The sequence below is a fragment of the Centroberyx affinis genome, unplaced genomic scaffold (genome assembly GCF_046629955.1).
Source record: "Centroberyx affinis isolate AG114_WGS23_722 - 3 ecotype Tasmania unplaced genomic scaffold, CSIRO-AGI_Caff_v1 ptg005220l_1, whole genome shotgun sequence".
Taxonomy (NCBI): domain Eukaryota; kingdom Metazoa; phylum Chordata; class Actinopteri; order Beryciformes; family Berycidae; genus Centroberyx; species Centroberyx affinis.
In genome coordinates this window covers 58,334-70,868 of record NW_027282597.1, presented here as the reverse complement: position 1 = coordinate 70,868, position 12,535 = coordinate 58,334, and the positions used below count along the sequence as shown (strand labels likewise).

Sequence of the window (12,535 nt, the reverse complement as noted above, 5' to 3'; positions counted from 1 at the left end):
CTCATGCAGTTAAACCCCACCCATCTGGTGCTCCTAGCAGTTTAAAACAAACGCTAAGAATTATCTGCAAGTACTGTCTACTCAGGTCTGGAGCAGAATAACCTGTTTCCATGTCATACTATTCAGATTAGAATTTGCATATTGGCTGTTCCAGGTGCATTGACATTTGGTGATGTCTGTTTATGTGCTGAAAATGTTTTGTTCCAACATGAGGCATCTGCCACTTGAAAAACACTGTCATATTTAAAGAGTGTCACTTCTTACGAAATGAAAGACAACATATAAATAAAACAAAGGTTGGTACTTACATGGATTGTCCATACCTTCTGGTTTACAAAAAATTAGATGTTGAATGATAAACTTCAAGTGATTTTTGTTTTTTCCACAATGGATATGTACAATTTTGGAATAGATAGAATTCGAATGCTGATCCATTTTTAAGGATTTTTTACGCTGTTAATTTAAATAATAAAACCCACATCATTGAATGAAGCCGTTAATAGTTGGTTTTCTCCCCGGTGACTAGGCGTCCCCTCCGCCCCCGGTCAGGTGGTCGCTACCAGGAACACCAAGTCGTCTGTGTTTGTGCAGTGGGATCCTCCCAAACACCCCAAAAACCTGATGGGCTACTACATCGACGGCCGCGCTGCGGGGTCCAAGCAGTGGTTCCCCTGCAACCACAAGCCCTTCAGACAGACCAGGTAGGCAGCCGGTCCCAGGGTGTTTTAAAGAGAACTGCTGTTATTTCATGTGATATTCAAGTGGTCCGAGTCAAAATCATTATAAAACACTTTTTACATAATGTTTTTTTTTCAAAGGAACCAAAAAGGTAGAAAAGTCCAATTCAAAATGGAAGAAATGAAGAAAAATGCAATCATGAATCATAGATTTGTGGCTCCTTTTTGTTTCTTCACCACGTTCTTTGATATCTCTCTATCATACATAACAAATCATCTGTTGTCTGGGCACAGTGACTTTGACTCTTACTATTAGTTACTCATTGTGTTGGCAATCAAGGAATTTTTTATTATATTCTACCATTGCACTCACTGTAAAGTAATAATCGCGAAAAAAAAAACTGATCTCTGACTGATACAAGACAACAGTAATTCCAGGTATACCCAGCTCATGAAAGCTTTAACATTTGCTGTTCTAAACACCCAGGAGCAGATTCACTAAGATTGCATTGTGATTGGCAATTTTCACAGTTTTTGCACCTCAGTTGCTTGTTTTCCACTATTATGGAAATCAAGTTGTGGCACAAACAAGCCCTCAAAAAGAGTACTGCACAAACAAATATCGCCCTTCATCACTAATATCAAATTAATAATATTAGTAATATCAAATTGTTTGAGCTGTAAGTCTAATCCACTGAAGCTGGCACTAAAGCCCCTTTATAATTAAAGCTTTCTCTGGTGTGATCTGAGATTCTAGGACAGAAAAAACCTTCTCCTTCACTTGTCTGACTTGTTGTCAATGATGCCTGCATCTTACAGCGATGATGGCAGCCATTTTGAATGGCCAAACTAAAATGGCCAATTCACTAAGGCAAAGGCAAGGCAAGGCAAATTTTATTTATATAGCACATTTCATAAGCAAGGCAAATACAATGTGCTTCACATAAAACATACATACATACATACACAGACCACAACTATTTAAAATGACATTAAAAAAGAAAGAAAAGAAAGATAGAGATAGAGATAAAATAGGTAAAACACACATAAAAGGAATAAAATAAATAAATAAAGATAATAACACCTGTTACATCTATATACTGATGATTTAGCGGAAGGCCACAGAGAAAAGGAATGTTTTGAGCCAGCTTTTAAAAGAGCTGACAGTGGGAGCACATCTCAGTTCTTCTGGAAGTTTATTCCAGTAATTTGGAGCATAATTACTAAAAGCAGCTTCACCTGATTTAGTTTTCACCCTGGGAACAACTAACAGACCGGCCCCTAGATGACCTCAGAGGTCTGGGTGGCTCATATCCTAAGAGCAGGTCAGAAAGAGCAGGTCACTAAGACTTCACAAGTGAATTGGACCCAGTCTTGATTTGCGACACCTCTTAGTGCCAAAGATGTCATCAAAATAAAAAAACTGGGATCTTGTGGATTAAGTTTCTCTGGATAACGGTAGCAGCTCTGCTTGTAGTTTAAATGAAGCTCCCTGTGTGTGTTTCAGGTTCGTGGCCCACGGTCTGATCCCAGGAGAGACCTACGTGTTTCGTGTCCAGGCCGCCAACGTCTACGGCCTCAGTGACGAGTCCCAGGAGTCTTCTCCCATCGCAGTGGAGCCCGCACTCGGTGAGCTACATTACACTTAGAATAAACTTTATTTATATAGCACTGTGCTTTACAACAATAATGAATACAAGCCAATAAGATAAACAATAGAAAATGTCAGACGTGATTTAAAAACCACATTAAAAAATAAATAAAACAGGTAAGAACAATGGGAAATACAGAATTAAGATTACCACAGTATCAGAAACATTTTCCTTTGACTTAATGTTGTGTTGGGCTCATGTTATTGTCCTGTGCAGGTGGGGGGGTGCAGTATGGTATGTATTGAATTGCTGTGCTAGTGACAGTAATTTCATTTTCAGTTTTCCCTTTAATGAGAATCTCCCACCGTACTCACCCACTGTTCCCCCGACCTCCACCTCCACTCTGCACTTTGTATTTGTGAATCACAATATTATCACAAAATGCACTTATTGTAAGTGGCTTTGGACAAAAGCGTCTGCTAAATGACATAATGTAATATCAGTGTCACTGTCCACTCTCATATCAAGGAGCACGGCTCTGTGTAACAGATTGCACAACACTGTATTACAAAACACTGCTATGAGGCAAAACCACTGTTATTCAGCAATGGTGCAAATAATGTTTATTTTCTTAGTGATGCATATTTGAAATTATATTTTTAGGTTTTATAAATTCATACATTTTATAACTTTAATTTCAAGTAGAAGAAAATACAAATGCTAGAATTTGAGTTATATGCTTTTTATCCCATAGCAGCAAGATACTATTTAGAAGTCAAATCATGTGTCTCTTTTGTTGGAAGCAAAAAATGTCACCTAATGTAGCCTGATATTAATTTTCTAGTAAAATTACTTAGGTTTGAAGGAAACACTTTACAATAAGGGTACATTAATTAAGGGTTAGTTAATGCTTAATAAGCATTAACTAACCCTTAATTAACAGTTAACTAATGTGTCTGGTAATAATTTACTAATGGTGTTCATGTTAACTAACGTATTAATTTATACATTATTTTATAGTTTATAAAGATGACTATTAAATAATGTATAAATTAATACCTTAGTTAACATGAACACCATCAGTAAATGATTACCAGACACATTAGTTAACTGTTAATTAAGGGTTAGTTAATGCTTATTAAACTAGTTAATGCTTATTAAGCATTAACTAACCCTTAATTAATGTACCCTTATTGTCAAGTGTTACCGGTTTGAATAAGGGTTGAATGCATAAAATGCATAATGTAAATTTACGAGTAACATAAAACACTGTGATTAATTTAAATACTATAAGTCACTCTGGGTAAGGGTATCAGGTGCCTAATAAATGTGAATGTAAATGAGCGTGAACCCGTGTGCCGCAGCCACCCCCAGCGCCCCGTTCGGCATCACCATGCTGAGCTGCGACGGCTCCTCCATGACTCTGGCCTGGAAGAGCCCCAAGCACTGCGGCGGCTCCAAGGTGAACGCTTACTACATCGACAAGAGGGACGCCGACACCTTGGCCTGGAAGGAGGTGAACACATCGGCCATCCAGGACAGGACCTGCACCGTGAGTGGAGCCAGAGCCGGGACTGCTGGGTCCTTACTGAGACAGGAATATGGAGAAATCATGCTGATGTAGTGAGAGCAGAAGGGGGAACTCGAGTCACATGACTTGGACTCGACTGACTTCAGACTTGACTCGATGCATGAAGAGAAGACTTGAGACTTGACTTGACTTGGGTTCTGGTGACTTGGGACTCGACTCTGACTTCTACTTTGATGACTTGAAAAGGTTTCTAAAGTCTTGACTTGAGATCTTGTGTTTGCGTAAATGACTTAGATTGAAAGTGAATTTGAATTTAAATTCTGTTTTCTGAATTTGTATGGAATGATTGAATTTATTGAAGTTGAAACTGATTCTAGAAATCAAACTCATGATGCTCTTACCAAGTTTTTATCCTATTAAAACCATATTGCATTGAAAAGTCCTAGATATTTAGTTTTCTCTAAGATATTAAATTGATACTGGACTCTTGGTTTGTTCTGACTTGACTTGCTGTTCTACATTTAGACTTGAGACTTGACATTAATGACATGGACTTGACTTGGGATTTGACTTGAGACTTGTGCCTCTGGACTTGAGACTTGTGCCTCTAGATTTGAGACTGACTTGGGACTCGAGCAAAGTTGACTTGGTCACACCTCTGAGTAAGAGGGCAGCAACAGCCTGCAGGTCAGAGAATTGGACCTGTGAGGGAAATATGAATTCCCAAACCAGCGAGGATAGTCTGGGTTTAGCAAACACTAGAATCATTCGGATACAGCGCCTCTGACTTGTTTACCAGCGTATTTGTCCCTATTTGAATAATCCTAATATTACACTTTGTTTCTGACTTGAGGTCGACAATCTGACGGAGGGAACCTTCTACGAGTTCAAGGTCCAGGCCGGTAACCTGGCCGGTGTGGCTGGCCTGCCCTCCGCCCCCAGCATCCCCATGAAGTGTGAAGCCTGGACTATGGAGGCTCCAGGTAGGAGACGCATCACTGCTGCTCAGTAGTGCAGGATGAACAGTCGTACTCTGGTGTTCTGTCCTGTTGTGTCCTGCAAATGAATCATTCAGGGTGAAGATTTTGAGTTAGCATAGCCAGGATGGCGAGAAACAAGATTTTCGACTTCAGGATGGTAGGTCAGATAGATCTGCGAGGTGCACATGATATTATAATGAGTCTCCTTGTTCCAGTGGTGGAAAGTAACTGGAAAGTACTGTACTTAAGTACAATTTTGAGGTACTTGTACTTTACTTGAGTATTTCCATTTTATGCTACTTTGTACTTATACTCCACCACATTTTAGAGGGAAATATTCTACTTTTTACTCCATTACATTTATTTCACAGATATAGTTACTAGTTACTTTTCAGATCAATATTTTATATTTAAAACATTTGATCATCTTTATAAAATATCTATAAAATAGCATTGTTATAGATTAGACTACCCAAAAGTATAGCTAAATTGTTAAGATTAGCTTCACGTTGACAACTTTAAAATGCTGCTTACATGTACATGTATGTCAATAAATCAGTATTAATATTCCAATAATTTATGAAAAATATAACTCTCTAAATGGGGACAGTTTGCATAATGAGTATGTTTACTTTGATACTCAGTACATTTTGCTGCCAATACTTATGTACTTTTACTTAAGTAAGATTTTGAATGCAGGACTTTGACTTGTAATGGAGTATCTTTACATTGTTGTATTGCTACTTTTACTGAAGTAAAAGATCTCAGTACTTCGTCCACCACTGCCTTGTTCTTATGTATTAAAGGTGGAATGAGTAAGAATTTTACCGTCCCATAGAACAAAATGATCACCATATATCTATATAGCAGGGGGGTTGATAGGGTTGTTGATCAATATCAATGACTCAATGATTACTTGGTCAGCTGCTGAGATTTCTGGCTTTCAAAACTCACTTTCTTTTCTTTTCACATCATAAGACATTTTATTCTCATGCTAAAAAAGCAAAAGACAAAGAAGTATTATTATTATTACAGTATTTTGCTTCATGAGATGATGTAATTCTTACTGGTCGCCAGTAGAGGTTAATAAAAGTCATAGATATCTTACTGCTCCTTTAATATAAATATTCATGGCTGTGGATGGGGGCTTCAAGACAAAATGGGCCCAGATCTCTCCCTCTGTAAAGTCATCACAGCAAAATATTGTCCGTGTCAGGTGAAAACCTTGATTTTAGCTTGATGACCATGTATTTTTCTAGTGTGTCCAGTCAGTTTTGAAAGGCTTTCATAAGTGCAAGGGTCATAGAAGTGTATCAACCCATAGATGAGCATGAAATCGTTCAACTGATCACCAAAATTGGAGTTACAATGTTTTCACATGACGACAGCATCATGCTGAGTCTCGTAATTCCTGCAGACTCTCTTCTTTGTGTGTTCTCTTTGGTCACCTTGATGTTTCTTTGGCCCTCAGGCCCCGCCTACGACCTGAGCTTCAGTGAGGTCAGAGGCGACTCCCTGGTCTTCCTGTGGAAAGCCCCGGTCTACACCGGAGCCAGCGCCATCACCGGCTACTTGGTGGACATGGCCAAGAAGGGATCCACCGAGTTCCTCACCCTGAATGAGCAAGCTGTCGGCCACCGTTACCTGCAGGTTCGATCCCGACTGTCGATGGAAGTCATATTGTCACAGGAACACATTCAAATTAGCAGATTTTTGTGGCATTTATTCATATGAATTGTTAACTTGTAAAATAGGGCTGGGCAATAATTCAATATTATTGTTTATCATCTTTCAGTGGAATCATATCGTGATGATATGAAGATATTTTAATATCTGACACACATTTCTGCTGTCTAAATTGATGATGACAAGCAAATTTTACTTAAAAACTCTCATAAAATGAGGTATGGTAGGAATATTATTTGAATATTTCTGTTTTGTTTGACACCACACCTAACATTACCATTCGGTTCAATGAGATGAACATTAATTTGATTATTTAACGTGATTTTGCATACATGAACCATATCGTGATATATATTGATATTGAGAAAAATCCTTATGATTTTCATGATTTTGATTTCAACCATATCACCCAGCCCTATTGTAAAGCAGTTTTGATAGCAGTGAAACGTGGAAAATATTCCTGATTACAATTTTTCATTTCAGTCTAGATTTTAGGTTTGGATCTGTAACAGCACTGGTCTAGTTGTAATCTGGCACTTTTTTGATCAATTAACACACCCACACCAAAATTTACAATAGAGGAAACGTGGATAATGAATAAACAGAAGAAAAAGAATGAAACTTAAGAAATGTGAAGGTTTTTTTACATTCTGTTACTCTAAGGTTCTTGCAGAGGCTCCATGGATCCACTGAAAGTTGATCCAGTGTGCAATTAAATTAAATTCAGAATCCTCATTTAACAGGAAGTTCTTGAGTAATGTCAGAATAAGAGTCACTTTATGCACCAAATACAGTAGATCTATGGGAATTTGTCTTAAAGTCACAATGAAACCATGTTTTTAGAGCAGTGTGCTTCCTTAACGTGACGTATTGAGGGATCATTCAAAAGTGTAAATCAATAGGATATCAGTTAGGGAGAGGAAGAGTGTTTTTTGATGGGAGGGTCGGAGGGGCGGGTCTGTTCAAAAAAGTGTGGTTTTATTGGTTGGAGTTTTTATGTTGCCTCCTGGTACATGATGATGTCACCACTAAAGATTTTAGGTTTTTTAGATTTTGATGTAAAAATACAATAAAATATTTTTTTTGTCTTTTTTGGGGGGGCATAAATTAGTCGGTAACACTTTACAATATGGGTACATTGATTAAGGGTTAGTTAATGCTTATTAAGCATTAACTAACCCTTAATTAACAGTTAACTAATGTGACTGGTAATAATTTACTAATGGTGTTCATGTTAACTAAGTTATTAATTTATACATTATTTAATAGTTTATAAAGATGACTATTAAATAACTATTAAATAATATATAAATTAATACCTTAGTTAATGTATAAATTAATATCTTAGTTAATTAATACCTTAATTAATGTACCCTTATTGTAAAGTGTTACCAATTAGTCAAATAAGTTAGTTAGGAATGAGCTGAAAAGGCGAAAAAGTCATTTTTCATTTCAGTGTGACTTGAATAGCATTCATGGAGATGCATATCAACAACTGGTCACACAGTATGAGGGCAACATGACTTCACATACAGCAGTGTAACACACACAGCAGGCAGTAGACGATTCATGTCTTTCTACAGGTATCCAGACAGTTTTCTATCACCAGGCTGCATGTTAAGATGTCTTCATATGTCCCAGGTGTCCGGTCTGGAGGAAGGTGAATCCTACGTGTTCAAAGTGCGCGCCGTCAACGCTAGTGGTGTGGGGAAAGCCTCCCAGCTGTCTGAGCCAGTGTGTGCCAAGGCTCTGCCAGGTAACATCCGCTCTATGATGAGTTAATACTTGTATTTCACTGCACTGTCCACTGTCAGTAAACCTGCTCCCATCACTGCAGGGCGCCGCACCCTCTGTTAATAGGACCAACACCCACTCATTTGTTAGGGAAAGATGTGTTATGTCACATGAATGGCAGCATTATGTGTTCCCTAACAGTCTTTATCCTTCAGTAGCAGTTTGGCACCTGGACTCGCACGTTAGTACAGCGCACCACACAGTCTCACTGAAAATGAAAGGATTTTAGCAGATAATAATAATGATGTAGCAGCATTTCTGCAGAAGCCCAGAGGTGGGGACTCGAGTCACATGACTTGGACTCGAGTCACAGTTTTAATGGCTTGAGACTTGACTCTGACTTGGGTTCTGGCGACTTGGGACTTGACTTTGACTTGTGCTTTGATGACTTGAAAAGGTTTCTTAAGTCTTGACTTGAGATCTTGTGTTTGTGTAAATGACTTCGATTGAAAGTGATGAGATTTGTTCCAGCAGACGACTGAATTTAAATTCTGTTTTCTGAATTTGTATGGAATGATTGAATTTATTGAAGTTGAAACTGATTATAGAAATCAAACTCATGATACTCTTACCAAGTTTTTATCCTATTAAAACCATATTGCATTGAAAAGTCCTAGATATTTAGTTTTCTTTAAGATATTAAATTGATACTGGACTCTTGACTCCTGACTTGACTTGCTGTTCTACATTTAGACTTGAGACTTGACATTAATGACATGGACTTGACTTGGTAATCTACATTTAGACTTGGGACTTGACTTGAGACTTGTGCCTCTAGACTTGAGACTGACTTGTGACTCGAGCAAAGTTGACTTGGTCACACCTCTGACTGTTAGTGATGATATCCTCTGTTCTGCTGACTGTATAAGTTTTGTAAATCCACTCACCTTTTGGCTTGCTGGCATTTCTTCATCACAGATGTGTTGGGGGATGTAATTTTTTAGGTTGTTTTTTAGGATTTTAGGTTTCTAGAAACATAACATAATTCTCGTCTCTTGTATTCTTCCTACCTATTTATGTTCATGCTTACACTCCTAGGTATGGGTACAAATAAGGCAAAAAAAGTGCACTATGTTATTTTCCTTCAGTATTTACTGTACATAAAAGATAGGGTACGAAAGACACGATTTGCATTGCTAACTGTGTGTATTGTTTGTATGATTACATTTTTTATGTAAAGCCAGATAGAGACAGATGCTGAAGAAGTCTGTGTGTCTAGTTTCTCAGTAGAGGGTTTATATCTTTTTCCTGTTCAAAGGCACTAAGGAGATTGTGTGCGGCGTGGACGAGGAGACCGGAGACATCTTCCTGTCCCTCGAGGCCTGTGAGATCTGCGAGAGCTCCAAGTTCGTCTGGTCCAAGAACTACAAGGCCATCGGCGACTGTCCCAGAGTCTCCGCCTCAGCGAAGGGCAGAACGTAAGCGAACCAGCAGCAATGCAAACATGCACTTGAATGTTGATTAATGTACATTTACTCAAGTACTGTACTTAAGTACAATTTTGAGGTACTTGTACTTTACTTGAGTATTTCCATTTTATGCTACTTTGTACTTATACTCCACTACATTTTAGAGGGAAATATTGTACTTTTTACTCCATTACATTTATTTCACAGCTATAGTTACTAGTTACTTTTCAGATCAATATTTTATATTTAAAACATTTGATCATCTTTATAAAATAACTATAAAATAGCATTGTTATAGATTAGACTACCCAAAAGTATAGCTAAATTGTTAAGATTAGCTTCACGTTGACAACTTTAAAATGCTGCTTACATGTACATGTATGTCAATAAATCAGTATTAATATTCCAATAATTTATGAAAAATATAACTCTCTAAATGGGGACAGTTTGCATAATGAGTATGTTTACTTTGATACTCTAAGTACATTTTGCTGCCAATACTTATGTACTTTTACTTAAGTAAGATTTTGAATGCAGGACTTTTACTTGTAATGGAGTATCTTTACATTGTTGTATTGCTACTTTTACTGAAGTAAAAGATCTCAGTACTTCTTCCACCACTGGCCACAGCCAATGAGCTGTGAGTATGGTAAAGCACCATATTGGTAGGAAATGCATGTGGCATCATGGGAATACTATGAATAACTCCTTAATGCTTTAAGATAGGAAGGAAGATAAGAAGTTCATATAATCCCGCCCATGTGTTATGTGATGACAAGTATGTTGACATAGGAGCATAACTGCCAACGTTTAATTTGTCATTCAAGTGCCTCAAAATACGTTCTCAACATTTTAAAAAACGTCAAAAAGACGTGATGGCTTCCACAATACTGTTGATTTTAACATTGATTGTGATTCTGTCTCAGCTCCAGACTGACTTTCACCAACCCAGATAAAGACGACCTGGGCAGATACTCTGTGGTCGTCACCGACACCGACGGCGTCTCCGCCAGCCACACTCTGACGGAGGACGGTAGGTCATCTGCAAAACGTAGCAAACAACCAGAACCAGAAGTAGAGCTGCTTTATTTACTCAGTACAGCAAATGTTCAGGAACTGTCTTTGTGGTTCTGGTGCAGATTTAGAATAAGAAACAGCTTGTGGTGTGATTTTCTGCAGGACGCTGCCAAAATGGCTGCAAATGGAAATATTGATTATAGCTACTAACTTCAAATGCATCTGTTTGCAAAATGTATTTCATACATATGCAAATGTCTATTTACAATTCAAAATTTTTAAATACATCAAATAAACAGAAAAAAAATTAAAATATAACAAGTTTGCAAATCTTTTCACACATACACACATTTTGCTTTTCAACTTAATGGATCGGGGAACACATTTGTGCATTTGTGTTACAGGTTTGTAAATCATGTTACAACCTAACAACTTATTTTAGCAGTTTCTTATTCCCATAGTGCAGATACATATCGATAAGTTGCATAGTAACACAGCACATACTGGCACACATGCTAAAAGACAACAGGACCTCACATACAGCTGAACAGGACAGTGCAAGACATACATGGACAGTCGACTACACATATCAAACTAAAAATATACTTTCAGCATTCAGTCACTATGTGAGAGTCATTTTAGTCCTGTTTATTATTCTATTCTTTAGTTTGGTTTGCTGTTAGCAGCTGTTGTACTGAAATGTGTTTTCTGAATCCGTCCTGCAGCTCTGAACACCATGCTGGAGCTCAGCTACGCCATCAGACATCCCGGTGAGTATTATGCACCAACAGCAGCTCTCCCATATCTGTGAATTAAAGACATATTTAGAGACTTCTGTTCCAAACTGCTCTGTATCCATTTTTGGAAACATATCATTAGCTGAAATGTATCATCTAACATCTCTAAAATATAGATGATTCAGTCTATAGAAGTAATTTTGTCAATCAAGGACCTATTTTCCTTTTGAAGAGCACCGAAATTTGTTTTGATTTTGTGCTGCCAATCATTCTGTAAGAGTGATATTTCCTTGAGCTGTAACCAGTGGTGGAAGAAGTACTGAGATCTTTTACTTGAGTAAAAGTAGCAATACAACAATGTAAAGATACTCCATTACAAGTAAAAGTCCTGCATTCAAAATCTTACTTAAGTAAAAGTACATCAGTATTGGCAGCAAAATGTACTTAGAGTACCAAAGTAAACGTACTCATTATGCAAACTGTCCTCATTTAGAGAGTTATATTTTTCATAAATTATTGGAATATTAATACTGATTTATTGACATACATGGACATGTAAGCAGCATTTTAAAGTTGTCAACGTGAAGCTAATCTTAACAATTTAGCTATACTTTTGGGTAGTCTAATCTATAACAATGCTATTTTATAGTTATTTTATAAAGATGATCAAATGTTTTAAATATAAAATATTGATCTGAAAAGTAACTAGTAACTATAGCTGTGAAATAAAGGTAATGGAGTAAAAAGTACAATATTTCCCTCTAAAATGTAGTGGAGTATAAGTACAAAGTAGCATAAAATGGAAATACTCAAGTAAAGTACAAGTACCTCAAAATTGTACTTAAGTACAGTACTTGAGTAAATGTACTTAGTTACTTTCCACCACTAGCTGTAACCCATGTGTGTCTCTGTCCAGTCGTCCCCCTGAAGCACGGTCTGAACTATGAGGTCCTGGAGAAAGGCCATGTGCGTTTCTGGCTGCAGGCCGTCAAGCTGTCCTCCGCCGTGTCCTACAGGTTCATCTTCAACGACAAGGAGGTCACCAGTGGAGAGGTAACAGCTTCACTCATACTGACTGTCAGGCTTAGACAGTCAGGCTGTTTGAGGGCTGC

General features: G+C 37.6%; 1 protein-coding gene across 1 annotated transcript in view; it reads left to right on the top strand.

The window, feature by feature from the left end:
• myom2a (myomesin 2a) overlaps positions 1–12,535 on the top strand; it is a 53,328-nt gene that overhangs the window by 31,022 nt on the left and 9,771 nt on the right. Inside the window, 11 exon segments of the mRNA XM_071546340.1 lie at positions 494–701; positions 2,185–2,306; positions 2,546–2,563; positions 3,634–3,821; positions 4,654–4,783; positions 6,252–6,430; positions 8,108–8,222; positions 9,519–9,678; positions 10,596–10,702; positions 11,412–11,456; positions 12,340–12,476. Coding sequence (XP_071402441.1) covers positions 494–701; positions 2,185–2,306; positions 2,546–2,563; positions 3,634–3,821; positions 4,654–4,783; positions 6,252–6,430; positions 8,108–8,222; positions 9,519–9,678; positions 10,596–10,702; positions 11,412–11,456; positions 12,340–12,476 — 1,409 coding nt within the window.